The 19,802-nt window shown below is 52.7% G+C and overlaps 1 protein-coding gene across 5 annotated transcripts in view; it reads left to right on the plus strand.

Moving 5' to 3' along the window:
• BIRC6 (baculoviral IAP repeat containing 6) overlaps nt 1–19,802 on the plus strand; it is a 3,097,233-nt gene that overhangs the window by 2,057,261 nt on the left and 1,020,170 nt on the right. For all 5 annotated transcript variants that reach the window (XR_011268132.1, XM_069607902.1, XM_069607904.1 and 2 more), the window contains one exon: nt 19,448–19,642. Coding sequence is in view for 4 of the 5 variants with exons in the window: in XM_069607902.1 (XP_069464003.1) it covers nt 19,448–19,642 (195 nt within the window). In the remaining variant the exon portion in view is untranslated. The remainder of the gene's footprint in view (nt 1–19,447; nt 19,643–19,802) is intronic.

Below are 19,802 nucleotides of genomic sequence, written 5' to 3' on the forward strand. Positions count from 1 at the left end.
AGTAACTAGGCCAACTCCGGAAAGGGCACCTTCACACGCATCACCGCCTGAACTCAGTGAGCTATTAGCTCCGAATCCCAGACTTCAGCGCGCCTGCAGATGCAGGATGTAGAGCGCGCCATTCTAATTCAAAACATTTGCTTCCCAATCCTGGGGTCCGACGGGAGGGATCCGGAGGACTCCGTTGCTCCCGCAGAGACCCAGGTGAGCGTGACAGTCAGATCGGGTTCCCGGCTCGTTTGCGGAAGATCCTGTCTGTATTGTAGACGCACGCAACAGAACTGGTTCCTCTTGCGGACAGGGGCTTTGGTTACTATTCCTGGATTTTTAAGACACCCAAGAACAACCAGGCTGGCCTGAGGCTAGTCCTGGACCTGTCGCTTCTAAACCTGTCTTTACCGCTGAAACGCTTCAAGATGATTAGTCCTGCACACATAGCCGAGTCTCGGCCCCTCATGTCTTCACGAAGTTGATGACTGCTGTGGTGGGCCATCTCCGCTTGGATGGTCATCACCTTTATTCATATTTGGACGACTGGTTGGTGAGGGCGGGGTCACCCGAAGCGGTGGTGCACTTCTGCCAGAGATTGGCAGATACCCTTCATCAGCTGGGGTTTTCCCTCAACCTGAGGAAATCAGTTATGCCTTTCTCGGGACTGGTGTTCCTAGGGGCGCGTTGGAACTACCGTTCAGTGGAACTTCCTCACGCCTGAGAGGCTGATGTCCGTCCACAAGGCGGTAAGGCACTTTCTGGCCAACTCGACAACCTCGGCATTGTGGTTCCAGCACATTCTGGGCCTGATGGCCTGCTGCGTCCTGACTGTACAGCACACCAGTATCAAGATGAGGTGCCTCCAGCTCCACCTTGCAGCCAATTGGGATCATGAGACTGTGTCTCAGTCGGACAAGATCCCTATTCCACTTCTCCTTTTGCCAGATCTTCACCGCTGGCTGATGGATGGCAATGTTTCAGTGAGAGCCCCTCCACCCTGCCGGAATCTTTCCTGATGGTGATGACGCTCTCCTCTTTCGATCTGGGCGCTACTGGGCTATGCGATTCATGGAGCATGATCCACAACAGAAGCCCTCCTTCATATCAATCTGCTCGAGCTCCGCGCAGTGGGCCTGGCCCTTAAGGTGTTTTTGCCCCTAATCACTGAAAAGTAGGTTCTGGTCAGGACGGACATTTCTATCGCAATGTTTTTTTACCCGAGTTGCTTGGGGTTCAACATTTACTAGTGGGAGTTGCACAACGACTTCTTGTTGCCCCTGTTCCAGCGTTGGTGGTTCGCAGACCTGGACTTGTTGGCCACTCCTCTGTATGCCAAGTGCCCCAAGTTTGCCTCATGGGCAGGTCGGGGTCAGGGGTCAAAGGGAGATGCCTTCCAGATCTGCTGGCATTGTCACAGGTGTTGTTCCCACCCACTTCTTTGCGCCAGCGGACCCTCCACAGGTTCCGGACTTCCGTGGCCTGCAGCCCATCCTGGTTGCCCCCCACTGGCCTTCGAGACCCTGGTTTTTGGATCTTTGCAGTTGTGCTCGCAGGGTCCCGTCTATCTTCCCATTCCCATCAGGGCGGAGCCGTGGAGCATCCAGACTGTGCTAAACTGGCCTGGCAGCCTGGCTCCTGATTATATGAGGCTTCAGCATGCTCAATTTTCAGATGACAACTGGAACATCATTCAGCATGCCAGAAGGCCCTCGGCTCGGTCACAGTATAAAAGCAAATGGACTGGTTTCTGCCATTGGGCTTGCTACAACTGTCTGGATCCTGTCCTCTAGGTGACGTTCGGTCTTTTTCAGCGCACCTGGCTCATTCTGGAATTCAGGTGGATACTTTCTGCATGTATTTGGCAGGTATCGGGCTTTACAATAATTCCCCAGAGCATGTTTTCAGCAGCCAACCCGGTGGTAAAGGCGTGGTGCATAGGCTGCACCCGGTCTGGGACCTCAATGTGATTCTTGCAGCTTTGCAACCAAGCCTTTTGAGCCAATGGGTTCTGTGGACATCCGCTTGGTGGCACTGAAGACTGTTTTATAGGTGGTTCTCTCTGTTCGCAGGGATAGTGAGCTGCAAGCATTATCTTTGTGCGAGCCCTTCTCCACATTTCACAATGTCAATGTCATCTTGCGCACTCACCCTAACTTCTTGCTCAAGGTTGTCTCTCTGTTTCATCTGAATCAAGAGATCTGCCTGCCGGGGTGTTGTTCCCGAACCCACAGTCGGAGGCAGAGAGGGCTCTACATTCTCAAGTTTTCTCTCTCTAGGATGAAATCCTTCAGTGTGTTTGAGGCACTGTTTGTGAATTTGGGGGCTCCTCCCCCGGCTCTCAGGCTTCCAAGGCTTCATTTGCCAGTTGGACGGTCCAGGCCATTTCAGAGGCCTACACGGCAATGGGCAAACTTGTTCCTGAGGGGATTCATGCCCATACGGTCAGAGCTAATGCCACGGCTGTCGCGTTTCAGAGACATGCTTCTTGGGATGTCATCAGCAAGGCGGCACTTGGGCCACTCCGTCGGCCTCTTGTGAACTTTATTCACTGGACACCAGCTCCAGGGGCGATGCAGCATTTGGTCAGGTGGTTCTTAAGAACCTTTTCGCTTCATCCTATATGAGATTGGCTGTCACAGCTCCACTCTATGATCTTGTTCGGTGGAATGTTATGTTAAGCCAATTTGTAAAGCGCCTGGCCACCCTAGGGAATCGTGGCGCTAGAGTGAGGTATTCCCAGGCAAGGAACCATGAAAAAAAATAGGATGGATTTAACAGCCTTTCTAAAGGCCAAGTAGCTGGAATTTTGTTTAGTAGCCAATGGAAGTTCATTCCACAGTTCTGCTGCTGCAACAGAGAAGGCTCGTCCTCCGATCCGAGCACGTTTGTATATGGGGACCACTAACAGGTCAACGGCGGCAGAGCGCCGTGTCCAGCGTGGAAGATAAGGCGTAAATGTTGCCTAGAGATATTCTGCACCTTGGAATTACCCACAAGGATGGAGGAAAGGGGGCGGGATGTATGAGAAGTAAAGTTACTCACTGTAGTGACTAGAGTACTGTTGTCCCCATACCTCCATACAAATGTCCCCACCTTCCCCCGCTAGTATGCCAGTGGCTTATTGGTAATATGACTAGCCAGGTGTCTAAGCGTCTGATGTGTCCAAAGGGGACTGTGTTGAGGCGCCAAAGGGCCGGGCCCCAGCAGGACATAATCACGCCAGAGGACGCGTGCTGTGTGCTATACTAAATTTAAAGGGAAAGCTAATTGGGGACTATGGATTAGGAGTAGTCTAGTCACTACAGTGACTAACTTTAATTTTTTTGCCAGGAAACAGTCTATTTTAAAAGAGGGTATTTTAGGATCTCTATTTCCAATCCTTTACATACCCTTCATGTTATAATTCATCTAGCGATCCTCAGCCTTGCTTCCACAACCTCCAATTTTGGGTATAAATTGAGCCGCAATGTAATAAAATTACATCTCCATGCTTGGTCAGGGAATTTTAGGTACTATCCTGGTAAAGGTACCAACAGCTCTTTACTCTACAAACTGGGCATCGATCATTGTTATCTGATAATTTATGTTCTGTACAAAGCCAATCCTCCTGCAGGACTTACTACTTTGCACGGTTTGGATCTGTTTTACATAGGTCCAAGGTTAGGCCTGCCTCCTTAAATATATTTTGACATTCTAGATTCCAATTATGTAAAAACCCAGAACCTACATTATGCATTGCCCAATTTATATCCACATATAAAGAGTGCAGAGGGGGTTCGACAACCTTTAGGTAGAGCATCAATACTTTCAGATTGACTGGGGATGTTAAAGAGAACAAACCTCATTCGAACCATATTAGCGCAACCATCAAAGAGGGTGGGAAACGCAGAACACGTCTCCACAATAATCCATCCCATTTATCCCACTAGTTTTTATCCTTAACGTTTATAATCTGCACCCTACATCAGGATAGGAATCGCCTTTAATTTATACCAAGTAATAGTTGCTACCACAGAAAACCTCCCTTTTTTTTATAACTTCGGGTCATTTGTGCACACAGAGCCAACAACCTCTGTCGGAGTGGTAGGAGTTCCTAAAATAGGAAATCCTAATGTTACAAAATAAAAATTATTTTACTCCCAACTTTAAAAAATAGGGTGTAAAATACTCCAAATTCACAAGTGTAGCTGTTGCCTTACTTTTTATGGAGAGCTCTTCTCAAACCCAGCCCTTCTGCCCCCATCATGCCTTGGCCTCCTCTGGAAATTATCTTACTTCAAGGAATGGCTCAGCTTTTGGTAACTGGAGTGGTGGTGCTTGTTCCAGCAGACGAAGTTGAGGGAGGTGTGGAGGGGTAGGGGGTTGCTAATATGCACATTAATTTCTTGTACTTCAACAAGCTCTTCTGAAGACTGGTTCAATTCAGGCTGGTCACTTTTGCACAGATTCCTCCAGGCTTTGGAGCTAGATGACTGGCTCGGGTTTTTAGATCTGCAGGATGCTTTTTTTACTTAAATACCCACCTCAAACCATCAGTGTTACCTTGTTTTTTATTATGTGATTCACTTAATGGCAATTTGTAGTACTCTTGTTAGGCCTCACTCTGGTCACAAGAGTGCTCACGAAGCCCGTGGTGGTTTGACGACTGGCCCTTGTGGGCCCAGATCTGAAGAGGTGGCTGTAGAAGAACTATGAACATCATTCACTTTTCTTCCTGATGTAGGTTTTTCTATCAACCTAAAGAAGTCCTTTCAAATGGATTGCCCTCCAACGTATTCCACATCTTTGACATGTAATGTCCACAGCTGGGTACTTCGGAAACTTTTTCGGCAGAGGGCATCCTGCGTCGATGAGTTTGTGTCGATGTCCCTCGAAGGCCTACATGGCGCCCGTAGCCTCAGTTCTGTTTTTTCCGCAAACGTGTTTGCTTCAAGAACTCGGCACGCCTCGTGTGTTTCATCGTTGAGATGTCTTTTTCTTCGACCCCGCGGTCTGGCTTCAAGACCTTCCGGGACTGCAAGTCGAAAATGTCGATCACCGACCTGCATCACATTTGTTTGTGGCGCTTGGGCGAGAGTCATGACACCGACTGTTCGAAATGCCAGTCGCTGACTGCCAAGCCTTATGGGAGCGGAAGGGGAAGCTCCACGTAGGTAGGGGTACTAAGCCCAGTAAGTTTTGTGCTTCTAAACCATAGGGGTGTCCACCGACGATTCGAGGGGCGACTCTCCGTGTCGGGAGGAGGCCCGGGGGTTCTCGGTTCCAGAGTGGTTTCCGCCATTCTTCTTCCTCGTTGCGACGTTTTCTGAAGCGCCGTCACCGGGAGCCTTCCCTGCCCTCCTTGGAGGATGGTGCAGCAAGGAAAGTGGCACGCCCGACGAAGTCCTCGAATCCGGAGGAATGGGCTGCCTTTAAGGAGCAGATGTTGGCGATATTTCAGTCGCAGGGCACGATTCCGGTCGCGCCTTCTAACAAAGCCGGCAAGGAAACGGTCTTGTCCCGTGGCTCACACATCTTCGGGCTTGGGTCCGCGACGTGACTCACACCAGGAACCTTCGAGGTCCCGTTCGGACAAGGCTTCGGATAGTATCAAGAGACGTGCTTCCAGGTCTCGGTCCTAGTCTCCAACGAGATTGGTCCAAGCTGCTAAGGGCTCGAAGCCGGCGTGGACTCCTTCGGCGCTGTGTCTAGCATACTCAGGCGTCAACGCTTTGCTGTCTTATCAGCCCACAGCGCCGTCGACGCCGAGGTTGTCGACTCTTTCGGCGTCCTCGACACCTTCAGGTTGAGCATGTTTGGCCCCTGTCTTTTCTGGAGATAGTCAATTGGAGGAATTGAGGCAAACCCTTCATGATGCCAGTGGGTTGGACACTTCTCCGGAAGTGGAATTTGGCAGGCTTGAGCCTGGGGCTCATGCTAAGTCTTCGTACAGGCGGCTCATGGCTAGGGTCTCGGAGTATCTGGGCTGGTCCCGTCCTCCTGAAGACTGTGCAGGATGATCTAATGGACATTTTAGATCAAGGTCCGTCCTCTGACCCGGTGTTTCCGTTCCATCTCACCTTACAGAAAAGGGTGGCAGCTGCTTGGCAGTCACCGGAATCTCTTCCGGCTGTTAATAAATCATTGACAAAAAAGTACTGCCCTTCCGTTAATGACCCCAGCCATTTATCCACTCAACCCACTCCCGAGAGTTTGGTGGTTCAGGCAGCTACGGCCACCTCGAGGCAGGCGGTGTACCCTACCATCCCTCCTGATAAGGACAACAAACCCTTCGACGGTTGGGCTCTGAAGGTATTTTCTGTGGGGTGCATGGCATTGAAATCATCCAACTCCACTTGTGCCTTAGCAAGGTTCTCACACACTCTGTGGAACAGTTTCTTTAGCGGCTGAGCATATTCCCGAGGAGGAAGAAAGGGATGGGTTCCTTGTTCTCGTGCACGATGGCAAGGCTGCCATGTGCGAATCCCTTCAGTCATGTTTGGATACGGCCGACAGTGTTAGCCGGTCCATGGCTGCGAGCACCATTATATGCAGGTTTGCGTGGTTGTGAAAGTCAGGTTTTGCTCAGAATGTGCAAACCCGGCTTCTCAACATGCCCTTTGATGGCTGTAGGAATTAACACAGGAGGCAGTCTTGATGCTGAAATTATACTTTATTTCCTTAATGTTCAGAGACTCTTATTCACTCTTGACTATTGTAAGAAGTTGCTTCACTGCTTTCAAAGTCTTGGGGTCCGGTTGCTCCTCCTGAGTTTCCTCCTATTCCTTTGACTCCGGGTAGGCCCACCAGGCACTTCCTCTCTCCTCTTCAGACCTCTGAAAGTAACAACCAAAGGAGAGTCTGGGTTACTCCTTTAATCCCACATATTGGCCTTGGGCCCCCACCAATCAGAAACCACTCTGGCCTTCCCCCTACCAATAGGCTGCTCACTTGAGGGCCCTATCCTTACAGGAGGAGCTGCCGTCTCCACCCCCTCCGCATCTGCATCCGTTCAATGGCCATAATCTTCCCCCTCCATCTGGAGGACACTCGCACCATAATGCCCCTGCTGCACCTCCCTCTCTCTCCACCAGTCTCTGGTCACACCCCCTGGGTGGACGTTGCTTCCATCGAGCCGCGGCGGCCATGGAAGCCGTGCTTGTTCGCGGTATAGGTGAGGGTCAGGGTGGTAAGGGTCCGGGTTTTACTGTGGCCTGAAGGACTGCCCTCACCCCCGATGTCAGTCCGGCTGGCCACGTAGGGGACACTGGTTTGTCCTGCAAGCCGCCGGACTCCATCGGCTTGTGGGCGTAGCCCTTCCCCAACTGTATGTGGTGGGTGCGGCAAGTCTGTATCCCGCCCCGTCGTTGCTGAGCCTTGTGAAAAGGGTGTCAAGGTTACGCCCGACTAACCCCGCTCCCGAGGTTCCGGGTCCTGCCCTTCTCCGGCCATTGTGTCGGTGTCCGCACCGACCCCTCCACCATCCCGTGCCCCCTTACAATGGCGCACATTTGGTTGGCAACAAGGCTGGCGAGAGCCTTGAGGTTGCAGACCTCGAAAGCTGCGGCAAAATCTTTAAGCGCAGCTGTGTGTTAACCTCTGCCTTTTTGTCCTAGGGGACAGCAGTGGAGTGGAGGTTCTTTTCATTACTACTCCTCGTTTAGTAGAACGAGAGGGGCTGCCAGTCAAAGGGGCCAGCGAAAAAGTACCTGTGGTGGTCGGGGAAATAAAGGTGCCAAAGCTGCTAAGGCAAAGAGGGAGCTGCCTGCAGGCACTGCCGCAGCCGCTACAAAAAAGTCATGAGGCCATGTCCCATGGTTCGCCGGTTGGGGGCAGGCTAGCTCAGCATCTCAGAGTGGCGAGCCATTACTTCGGATGTGTGGGTTCTGGATACAATAGCCCACCACTACTGCCTTCCCTTCCTAAAGCGGCCTCACAATAATCCACTGGGGAAACTCTCTTTGAGGCTTCCAGATCCGCTCCTTGTGCAGGAAATCTTAACCCTGCTGGACAAAGGGGCTATGGAACTGGTGCCTGTAGCGGAGAGGAACAAGGGATGGTATTCCCCTTATTTTTTTGTCCCAAAGAAAGGCTGGGGATTGAGATCCATCCTGGACTTGCATTGGTTGAACAAACTTCTCAGGAAGGACAGTTTTGAGATGGGTACTCCTTCTCAAGTCCTCAAGGCCCTTCAACTTCAGGATTGGTTGGTGTCTCTGGACCTACAGGTTGCTTACTTTCATGTGCCGATTCATCCCAAGCACAGAAAGTACCTGAGGTTTGCTGCTGGAGACTCGCACTTCAGTTTCGGGTCCTGCCGTTCGGATTGACCTCTGCCCGAGGTTCTTCACCAAGCTAATGGTGGTGGTGGCAGCGTACCTCAGGGGAGGGGGGGGATTCACGTCTACTCTTACCTGGACTGACTGATCCGGCCGCACTCTCCCGAGCAAGCATTGGATCACCTCGGTCTCACCTGCCACTCCCTTCACAGGCTGAGCTTCTCCCTCAATTTCAAGAAGTCGCATCTGACACCTTCCCAACAGCTCCAGTACATCGGGTCTGTTAGACACGTCCTTGGGGGAAGTGCTCGCCTCCCAAGGTGAGGGCTCATCACATTGTGCTGATGGTGGACAAATGTGAACATGCCCAGAGTCTCGCGGCTTTCGAATTCTTAAGGTTTGCTTGACCTCATGGCATCCTGCATTTTTCGGGTGCCAGAGGCCGGGCTAAGGATGAGGTCCCTGCAATGGGTCCTCAAGATGCAGTGGTCGCAGTTATCAGGCAAGATGTTGGATCAGTTCACATTCCGCTCTCGGTCTCCCAGGATCTTCTGTGGTGGGCCAATGAGGGGAACCTGATGAAGGGGGAGCCGTTTTGGCAACCATGGCCGGAGGTGACTGTAGTGACGGATGCTTAACACACAGGACGTGGCGCTCAATCCAACGATTTGACCGCCAGCGGTTGTTGGTCTCCATCGGAGTCCAAACTCCACATCAACCTGTTAGAGCTGAGAGCCATCAGGCTAGCCCTGAAGGCTTTTCTACAGTCTGTGCGGGGGAGGAGTGTCCTGATCATGACGGACAACACAGTGGCCATGCATTACCTCAACAAAAAAGGGGGGGGTGGAGGGGGTAGGGTCACTCCTGTTGTGCAAAGAGGCAATGCAGTTCTGGTTCTGGGCCGTCCAGCAGGGAATTTCGATCTCTGCAGTTCATCTGGCCGGAGACGAATGCTGTGGCGGACGCTCTGAGCAGGCAGATCATGGTCTCTCAGGAGTGAGAGTTGACTCAAGAAGTCCTTCAGGAGATCTTCGCCCTTTGAGGAACCCCACAAGTGGATCTCTTCCCCACCAGTGTCAACCGGAAGTGCGAGAGATTCTGCTCAAGGCAATTTCCTCTGCGAGGAGCCTTAGGAGACGCGTTAGTAGTGGATTGGTCATTCGCACTGTACGCGTTTGTTCCAGTCCCCGTCATTTCTCAAGTGTTGCAGAGGTTTGGTTCACACATGATCCTCATTGCTCCAGATTGGGCCAGGAGAGCATGGTACCTGGATTTTCTAGAAATGTCCATCTGCCCTCCACGACGTCTTCCCTACCGAGAGGATCTGCTCTCGCTCGAGGCATGGCGTGCGAGGGCATGGGGCGCGGGGTGGGTAAGGTTCTCCATCCAGAGGTCAAGACTCTCAACCTTCACGCTTGGTATCTGAAAGGTTGAGGTATAAGGATTGGGACCTCCCGGATGACGTGATGGAGGTGTTGCATTCGACCAGGCGGCCTGCATCAAAATCCCTGTACCGTTGCCGTAAGTTCTGCGACTGGTGCAGAGGTCACAATGTTGATCCTTTTCAGTGCTCCAGTCCTATGGTTTTGTCTTTCTTACTTTCTTTGGCCCACACGGGCCTTCAAGTGGGTACCATTAAGGGTTATCTGGCGGCACTGTCTATCTTTAAGCACTCGTCTGAAGAATGTTCTTACTTTAAGATTGCTTTGATTTCTCAATTTCTTAAAGGACTGACTAATGTGTTCCCACCGTCCCCTTTCCAGGTTCCGGTTTGGGATTTAAATTTGGTTTTGAAATTTCTCATGGGTGCTCCGTTTGAACCTTTGCACTCGTGTCCTTTGAAATTGTCCTTCAAAACTGTGTTCTTGGCTGCGGTTTCTTCCGCTCACAGAGTGAGTGAATTGCAGGCACTTTCATCTAAGCCACCCTTTACTGTGTTTCACAAGGACAGGGTTGTACTGCGGGTACGTCCCTCTTTTCTACCCAAGGTAGTATCCGAATATCATTTCAGTCAAAAAGTGGTTCTTCTATCTTTCTACCCTCCTCCTCATCCTGGTAAGGAAGAGGAGCGACTGCATTGGTTGGATCCTAGGAGAGCTCTGAGCTTTAGCATTTCTAGTATGTCCAAGGTCAGAGTGGACGATCAACTCTTTGTAGGATATTCTGGACACCGATTGGGCCAGGCTGTTGCCAAACAGACCTTGTCCAGGTGGATTATCATCACTATTATGGAGTGTTACCGATTGGCGGGGAAGGACCCTCCTGAAGGGTTAAGAGCTCATTCCACTAGGGGCGTGGCTACTTCCACCGCCCTCCAGCGGATACTCCCTGGATACAATCCATGGTCAGGATATGGCCTTTGGTAAGGCGGATCTTTATTCCGCCATCTGATTGGGTACTCTAAATTCTTTTCCCTCCTCCATTTTCTGGTATTGTTTTGGGAGTCTGTCAAAGATGTGGAATACCTTGGAGGACACAATCCATTCGAAGAACAAGTTACTTACCAACTGGTAATGTTCTTTCGACTGGATGTTCCTCCAACGTATTCCACATCGCCCTCCCAGCCTGCCCCTCTGGAGAATTTCCTGTGCGATTGCAGCTTACGTTTCCTCAAGGCTATGTGCAGTCAAGCAGGCATGATATGGTGCCACATGTTAATGGGGAAAAACGTAAACTGAGGCTACTGGTGCCGTGCGTCCTATTTATAACATCCTGTGATGTCGCCCTCGACGGAGGCCTTCGAGGGACATCGACCCGACGTCATAGACGCAGGACACCCTCTGCCGAAAAAGTTTCCAAAGTGCACAGCTGTGGACTTTACATGTCAAAGATGTGGAATGCGTTGGAGGAACATCCAGTCGAAAAAACGTTACCAGTTGGTAAGTAACTTGTTCTTCTGGCTCCTCCAAATGCTTGCAGTTTATGGGAACAGTCCTGGATACAGAGCAAGGCATGGATTTCCTTCTCTACTCATCTGATTGCATGGGACACTAAAAAGCTGCACTTCGGGGATACATGAGAATTAATTTATGACCAGATATTTTGTAATAAAATGACTAATAGACTTGAGAAACCTGCAAGTGCTGCATTCTAATCAATCATTTTGATCGATCTCCCTTCTCAAGAAGCTGCATTGGGCAGCACAATGTGTTGAGGGTATGTTGACACAAGATGTACATGACACCCAAGTGAATTATAAATAAAAATGTGGATGTGAACAAAACTTGTGTATTGAAAAGATGAAATAGAAGACCATTTGATTGAATGTTTAATCAGCAAAACTAGTCTGCAATCCAAAGTAAAATATAAGCATTTGATAAACAACAATTGATCAAAAATTAGCTATAAGACAACTAACACAAATTTTGTGAAGAATTGTACGATGTACCTCTAAAACCCACCATCAACATCTTTTCATACACCAATTGATATCTTTATAAGGTTAACAGATATTTGAGTGTTTGTGATCATGTGATCACTTTAGGCAGAGGCGCAGACATATACATTTTGTGTATGATATCCAACGGAAGCCATTAGCAACCTTCTTTTTCGAAATGCGTTTTTTAAGTAGGTTGGCCGTTGAGTGTATTCAATAATCTGACACTTGGAGGAAAAAAATGGTATTTTAGTTTGATTATAGAAGCTTATTTACAGTCCTCTGTGAGGAAGGGGTGAAAAACATGGGAGATGGCCCATGTTCTGAGGCGGGTGCCGGGGACATAATGGCAGCAAGTCTGCCGCACACGGCTAAAGAGGGATGGGGCGCCCTTTCACCACGGCTCCTGCTGTGCAGGGCAGTAGCAGGACATGGCACCCGTTTCCTGAGGCCGCTGCTGACGGCTAAACCGCGCTGGGCGCGGCAGGACTTGCCCTCGCCGTCATAGTCGTGGCCGCCGCAGACGGATGGAAGCGGATCACCCTCCGACTCGGTGGGGACCCAGCAAGGCGCAGGGAGGAACAGCGACCCTGGCGCTGACTGCCAGAACGGCACCGGAGGGAGAGAAGTCCCTCTGGACCTCCCCACCCTGTACCCATGCACTCCTCTCTTGGTCCCGCAGCCACGGCCGCCTCAGCTCCTGGAGAGAAGCCCATGGAGAAGGGCCGGAGCCAGGGAGACGACGGATGGAGGTAGGGAGGGGCTGTGGACCGGAATCTATGTTCCCTAACAGGGAAGGGAAACTTGGGGAAACCTCAGGGACAGGATGAACACTGGACTGGACTGGAGGGTGTGGCTCCCGCCTGTTGGCTGGCACAGCTGGGGAGGAGGTGGATACAGCCACCCCCCTTTTAAGGGTGGGATCATATGATCAACAGCCTATCAGGGTGGGGAAAGCAGGAAGCGCTCATGGTTGGTGGGGAGCTGAGCCTATCACCTGGTATATAAGGAATAACGAGAATTCCCCTTGGTGTGTTATTTTCAGAGCTCAGAAGAGGAGAGAGGAGGTGAATGGTGGGCCTATCCGGGCTCATCTGAATAGTCAGACTACAGAGGAGCAGACTAGCCCCAAGGCTTTGAGAGTAGTGAAGAAACTACCTCCAAGCCGCTTATTGTTTATTACAAAAAGGAAAAGGACATTTCTCTGCATTTAAGTATTCTCCAGCATGGGGTCTGGCATGGATTCACATGCTCATGAATATTCCCCGTCGTCAGGCTGGGAATCCTCGGTAAAGAAAAAAACCAGTATCAGTTTCGTTTCTGATCTGTCTTTCGTAGTAATAACCAATCACTGGTCTCTGCGTCATACTGACCACAGCCAATGACTGCCCTCTACCTAAGCACCGCCTCTGGCAGCCATCTTCAGATTTTTACCGCACGTTCATGTGTTGGGATCCTCGTGCTATTGCTCTCGAGCGTTAGTGCTATTTTTTCACGTTTTTTCTCAAAAACTTCATTTTTTCGGTCAAAAGAGCCTCAAGCTCCACCGACTCTCCATCCGATCAACGGGGACCCGTGTCGGATTCGTCTGCGCCCCTCAAGGGTGAAGATTTCGTCGAGCTACGCTTTTGGAGGACTCCAGAAGTTTCTCAGGCCCGGTCATGGCCCAGGAGAAGGGAAGCTCGACGCCCGGAAAGCTGTTCAGGGTCTGCCCTGGATGCCAGCTGCAGAACGTCTTCAAGGAGGACGAACACTCTTTTTGTCTTTACTGCCTACATGAGGACAAGACGCACGTGGAGAAGGACAGTGCGTTTTGCGGCAACATGTCGGAGCGGACCATGAAGGACCGCCATCAACGTCTCGCCAACTGGCTGGAAGGGAAGAGCCCGTCCGGCGAGAAGAAGAGGAAGAAATCCGAGCGGTCTTCTAAGACCTTTGAGGACGCCCCGGCGACGGGGGTCCAACATAAGGCCAAGCACCGCGAGTCCGCTGGCACCGGGAGCGCCGAATGGTCGGGCTCTACGGGCGCCAGGCTGGGCGCACCCTCCCCGGCACCATCAACCACGAGCCAACGCTCTGGGTCGGGTAAGAGGAAGGCCGAGCACCCGGCGAGGCTCCTAGAGAGGCCCCGGTCGAGCTTGAAGGCGGAGGGGGAGCGAGGCACTGTCCCCCCCCCCCCTCAAGGATAAGGCGGTGAGCGCACCTAAGGTGGTGAAGGCCTTAATCCATCCGGCCAAGCCCTCTATCGAGTCTGTCGCGGCGGCCCTGGCTCAGCCTGTGGAGGCTACGCCAGTGGTGGCGACCTCGGGGCTCAGAGTCTCCCTGCCACCTCGGAGGGAGTCCTCTTTTGTGCCCATCGATAGGACCCCCGTGAAATCCCCCGTGGGGAAGAAAAAGGGGGGGGCAGGGCGTCGTCGTAGATTCGGCCTCAACCTCGGAGGAGGAGCTGGTCGAAGTCTTAAGCCACGGCCTCGGCGTGGAAGAAGACCGGCCCGTCGGGATGGATCCCGACGCAGGTGACGACGACATCGTCGAGGGTACCGACGGGGCCCCTGATCGCCCGTCGGATTCCCCTCTGCCAGCGCCGTGAGACAGCTTGGCGGCCATTTTGTTGGCTATACAGTCCTTATGCTCAGAGATAAGGACGAGACTACCGTTGCCGACGGAACCTCTCCCGTCGGGGGACCCAGAATCGGGACGTTCTGGTGTTCCCCCTACCAAGAAAAGAAGGATCCACCCTCCTCCTCCTTTTCAGCCGTCGCGCCCCGTCCAGCCCTCCTCCCCGTCCACCCCTCCTCCCCGTCCACCCCGAGGGGATGATACGGGGACTGACACGGCAGCGACGGGTACGGACGACGAGGTATACGACGAGGATGTACCGTCGTCGCCTCCCACCAGGGCTTCTCCGCCCGACGAGATTGGATCGTTCCACTCCATGATCGCCAGGGCATCTGAGCTTTTCCAACTCTGCCCTGAGGAGAAGAAGAAGGAAGGTTTCCTTTATCAGCGGCGCGAGGCCAAGAGGAAGACGGTCCTCGCAGTGCCTCTATTGGACGACATTTGGGATGAGGGCCTCACCCTCCTCAAGAACCCTTCCACGACGCCAGCTAGAAGAGACCGGTATGAGAAAAAGTACCGGGTCCCAGACATGGCCCCCCTGTGCCTCCGGGCGCAGCCTACCCCGGACTCCGTCGTCTCCGCGGCGGCCAGGAAAAAAGCGGGGGGGGGGGTGCGGCCTCCACACCGACTTCCCCACCGGACGACGAGGGAAAGAAATTGGACGCTATGGGACGCAGAGTCATCTCGTCTGCAGCGACTACGATTAAAGCTGCCAACGCCTTGGCTATCGTGGCCCGATACGACAGTGAGCTCTGGTACAAACTGGCTCCCCTGCTGGACTTCTTGCCGGACGACAAGAGGGCAGAGGCCCTGGAGATCCTGCAGGAAGGTGAGGTGGCTTCGGACCACGCCATTACCGTTGCGACGGACATCGCCGACACTGGGTACGCCAGTTGGGCAACGGCGTCCGCCTTAGGCGGCGTGGATGGCTCAAGGCTGCGGACTTCCGTCAAGACGTTCAGACCAGAGTCCTGGACATGCCCTTTGATGGGAACAACCTGTTTGGGAAAACAGTGGACGATTCCCTTCAGGCCATTAAAGCGGACACCGAGACAGCCCGGGCCCTTGGAGTTCTGCAACAACGGCGGACGCCCTTTCGGAGCAGCGGAGGCAAGGGCGCCTCCAAAGGTTCCGGCGGCGGTTTCTCCTCCTACCGTCAAGCGGCCCGCTCGTCGTCTCAGGAGGCCTACAGAGGACGAGGCAAGTCTGGCGGACCCAGCCGTCGTCGCCAAGGACAAGGCGGCAAAGCCTCGTCGAAGCAGGATTGAACCGGCCGTGGGGTCGGGCCCCCACCGAAGCACCCCGGTGGGAGGCCAGCTGGCGAGCTTCGTCAGCGTGTGGGAGTCAATCTCCACCGATCATTGGGTGCTGGACGCCTTGGCCCGGGGCCACACGCTCGAGTTTCAAAGAAAGTGTCCGCGCGTCCCCCCCGTGGCCAGGAAAGAACTTCACGTCCCTCAACTTCTCCTGGAAGTAAAGGCGATGCTCAGGAAGGGCGCCATCGAACTCGTCCCAAAGAGGCTTCGGGGCTCCGGAGTTTACTCGAGATACTTCCTCGTGAAGAAGAAGACGGGGGGATGGCGCCCCATCCTGGACCTGCGACGTCTGAGCAAGTTCATGAAGGCGCAAAAGTTCCGGATGGTCACCCTCCAGCACGTCCTGGGTCAGCTGGAGGAAGGAGACTTCCTGTCGTCGTTGGATTTGGAGGATGCCTACTTCCATATTCCCATCCTGAAGGGGCACCGAAAATTCCTCAGGTTTGTGGTCCAAGGGCGTCATTACCAGTTCAAAGCCCTCCCCTTTGGACTACGGTCGGCACCCAGGGTGTTCACCAAGTGCCTCGCACCGGTGGCGGCGCAGCTGCGCCGCAAAGGGATCCACGTCTACCCCTACCTGGACGACTGGCTCATCCGAGCCAAGACAAGGGAGCTCGCCGTGGTTCACACGGCAAGGACCGTCCAACTTCTCACGGACCTGGGATTCTCCGTGAACTACGCCAAATCCCACCTGGTACCCGCGCAAGACGCTCTGTTTCTGGGAGCGAGGCTCAACACAGTGTCCCTTCTGGCCTCCCCGTCGGAGGAGAGGACCAGGACCATCCTGGGCAAGGTGCAGCGGATGTTGGTGACCGACGCGGCCAAGGTGAGGTCCATCAAGTCCCTCCTCGGAATGATTTCTTCCTGCATCTACCTCATTCCCATGTGCAGGCTCCGGATGCGCCCGTTGCAGGAGTTCCTGGACACGCGCTGGATCCAAACGACGGGCAGCTTCTAGGAAAGGATCACACTCGACGAGAGTTTCCGACGAGCGATCCGGTGGTGGGGCACCCGCGCGCATCTGACGGCGGGCATGGACTTCCAGACCCCAGCCCACCAGGAGACAGTGACCACGGATGCCTCCCTGGAAGGGTGGGGAGCGCACACCGAAAATCTGCACGCAAGAGGCCTTTGGCTCCCGACGGAGAAATCCTTACATATCAACGTCCTGGAGCTCCGTGCAGTGTTTTGGGCCCTCAGGTCCTTCCTTCCGTCCCTCAAGGGCAAGGTGGTGAGGATCTTCACCGACAACACCACCACCATGTTTTACATCAGGAAACAGGGCGGAACCAGGTCCCCAGCACTGTCCAAGGAGGCGCAGGACCTGTGGCATTGGGCAGTCGCCCAAGGGATGTTTCTGGTGCAGTTTCATCTGGCAGGGATAAAAAACACCATCACCGACTCACTCAGCAGGGAGCTGCGCTCGTGCCACGAGTGGAAACTACGGCAGGATCTAGTGGATCGCCTCTTCCGACGGTGGGGCACACCCCAGATCGACCTGTTCGCGACGGCGACGAACTCCAAGTGCCGGAGGTTCGCCAGCAGGTTTCCCCAGGCGAGGAGCATGGGCGATGCTTTCTCGTTCCCCTGGGAGGGCCTGTTCCTCTACGCGTTCCCTCCTTTGCCTCTGCTAATCCGGCTCGTCAACCAGCTCAAGAGGTCACGGTGCAGCATGATCCTCGTCGCACCTGCGTGGCCGAGGCAGATATGGTTCCCGGACCTTCTGGACTTGTCAGCGTCCCCGCCAATCAAGCTGCCGGTGGACGCGGATCTGCTCTCCAGGGAAGGAGGCGCCATCCTCCACCACGACCCGAAATCGCTGAACTTGCAGGCCTGGCTCCTGCAGCGCTAGAGTTTGGAGGATACGACATACCGGCCGACTGCAGAGAGGTTCTTGCAAAGGCCAGGGCGTCCTCGACTCTTAAATGCTACAGACACAAATGGAAGAGGTTCTCTGTCTGGTGCCACGCACAGAAGATTAACCCTCTACGGATTACGGCTCCCCAAGTACTGCCGTACCTGCTGACGCTGGCCAAAGCTGGACTGGCACACACCTCCATCAAGATTCATCTTGCTGCGATCTCCCGATACACCAGAACCACGGGGCGGACGTCCTTGTGGTCTCATCGTCTGGTGAAAGAGTTCATGAAGGGACTGTTCAGATCGTTCCCGCCGGTGAAGGCTCCGGCCCCGGCGTGGGAGCTCAACGTGGTGCTGACCAAGCTCATGGGACCTCCGTTCGAGCCTCTGCACTCGGCCCAGTTGAAGTTTCTGTCGTGGAAAACAGCGTTTCTTGTGGCCATCACCTCCGCACGTCGGGTGGGAGAGATCCAGGCCCTTTCCTGCAAGGCCCCGTACTTGACTTTTCACGACACGAGGGTAGTGCTCAGGACGCACCCCTCCTTCATGCCCAAGGTACCGTCGGACTTCCACCTCAACGAACCCTTGGTGTTGCCTGTATTCTTCCCGTCGCCTTCGTCGCCGGCTGAGAGAACTTTGCACTCGCTGGATGTGGCTAGAGCGCTGAAGTTCTACGTGGACCGCACGAAGTGTTTTCGGAAGACGTCACAACTCTTTGTGAACTTTGGACCTGTCAATCAGGGGAAGGCTCTCTCGAAGGCTTCCATTTCCAGATGGCTCTCCGGCTGTATCATGTACTGTCATCGGTTGGCAAACCGACCGCTGCCTGGCCGTCCGAGAGCCCCTTCCACCAGAGCGATCGCAGCTACCACGGCGTTCCTTTCTGGTGTGCCCCTGCTGGACATATGCAGGGCTGCTACGTGGAGGTCGACGCACACCTTCACGAAGTTCTACTGCGTCGATCGGGATTCCAGGGAGGAGTCCAGGGTCGGCCAAGCAGTGCTGCGCAACCTGTTTGCCTGAGGTGAGCCTGGTGGGGAGGTAAGATGCTTAATGTTGAGTTTGATGCAATGCTTAATGTTGAGCCTTTGCCACCTCCCGTGGTTGTGCATGTGTGTACTGCTATGTATTCTTTATTCATGAGCATGTGAATCCATGCCAGACCCCATGCTGGAGAAGGAACAAGTTACTTACCTGTAACTGTTGTTCTCCAGCATGGGTCTGGCATGGATTCACATGTGAACCCTCCCGCCTACCCCTCTGCGGCTCTTCACTTGGTCATACTGCCACTTCACGTGCTTCCAAATCTGAAGATGGCTGCCAGAGGCGGTGCTTAGGTAGAGGGCAGTCATTGGCTGTGGTCAGTATGACGCAGAGACCAGTGATTGGTTATTACTACGAAAGACAGATCAGAAACGAAACTGATACTGTTTTTTTTCTTTACCGAGGATTCCCAGCCTGACGACGGGGAATATTCATGAGCATGTGAATCCATGCCAGACCCATGCTGGAGAACAACAGTTACAGGTAAGTAACTTGTTCCTTATTTGAGCATCCACACCGTGTTCTGTCGTGCATCTCACACCCTCCCGTTTCAAATATATTGTTTTTACACAAGGATGTATTGAGACTCTCAGCTTTAAAAAAAATATATCTGATGGCACATAGAGGAAAGGCCATGCACCTTCTCGTTTACGTTACCATTCATCCCGCTGACCTTAAATACAAGCTCTGCTTGCACACCTCAGGAATGCAACCTAAAATCATAAAAGGATACATCTGTGGAAGTGGTTGTAAAACATTTCAGCATACCAGCTCACCATATGCAAATAGATTGCATTTTTTATGAACACCCCATTTTAACAGCCTGTCTCAACACTGCACTGAATTGTGTCCGATTAAGTGGCATGCACTTTGAAACATCTTTTAATGAATCATGTTTTTTTGTTTTGAAATGTTCTGCTTTAAGTAATGTGTAGACGTAACATCTAAATAAAATATTTTATTCTTTGTTGTTTTGTCCTTAGGTGGTGTTCAGCTAATTTGCAACAATATGGTAACAAGTACAAGAGCTATTGTTAATACAGCTCGAAGCATGGTGTCCACAATTATGAAGTTTCTTGACTCTGGGCTTAGCAAGACAGCCGATAGCAGTTTAAAAGCAAGAGTACTGACATCCGAGCCTGATAATGCAGAGGGCATCCATAACTTTGCACCTTTAGGTTGGTAATTTTCCTCACTTTTGTATGTTCCTCTTTGAAAATAAATCGGAGCTAAAATATTGTTTTTTTTAGTGTTTTGTCTTTAGAGGAACATTGTGTCACGCATGAGAATCTTAAAGACCTTTTTTCATGCCTGTAAATGTAAGTTCTGGTGCACATT

This window comes from Ambystoma mexicanum, chromosome 4q (genome assembly GCF_040938575.1).
Source record: "Ambystoma mexicanum isolate Mex_15411 chromosome 4q, UKY_AmexF1_1, whole genome shotgun sequence".
Classification (NCBI taxonomy): Eukaryota; Metazoa; Chordata; class Amphibia; order Caudata; family Ambystomatidae; genus Ambystoma; species Ambystoma mexicanum.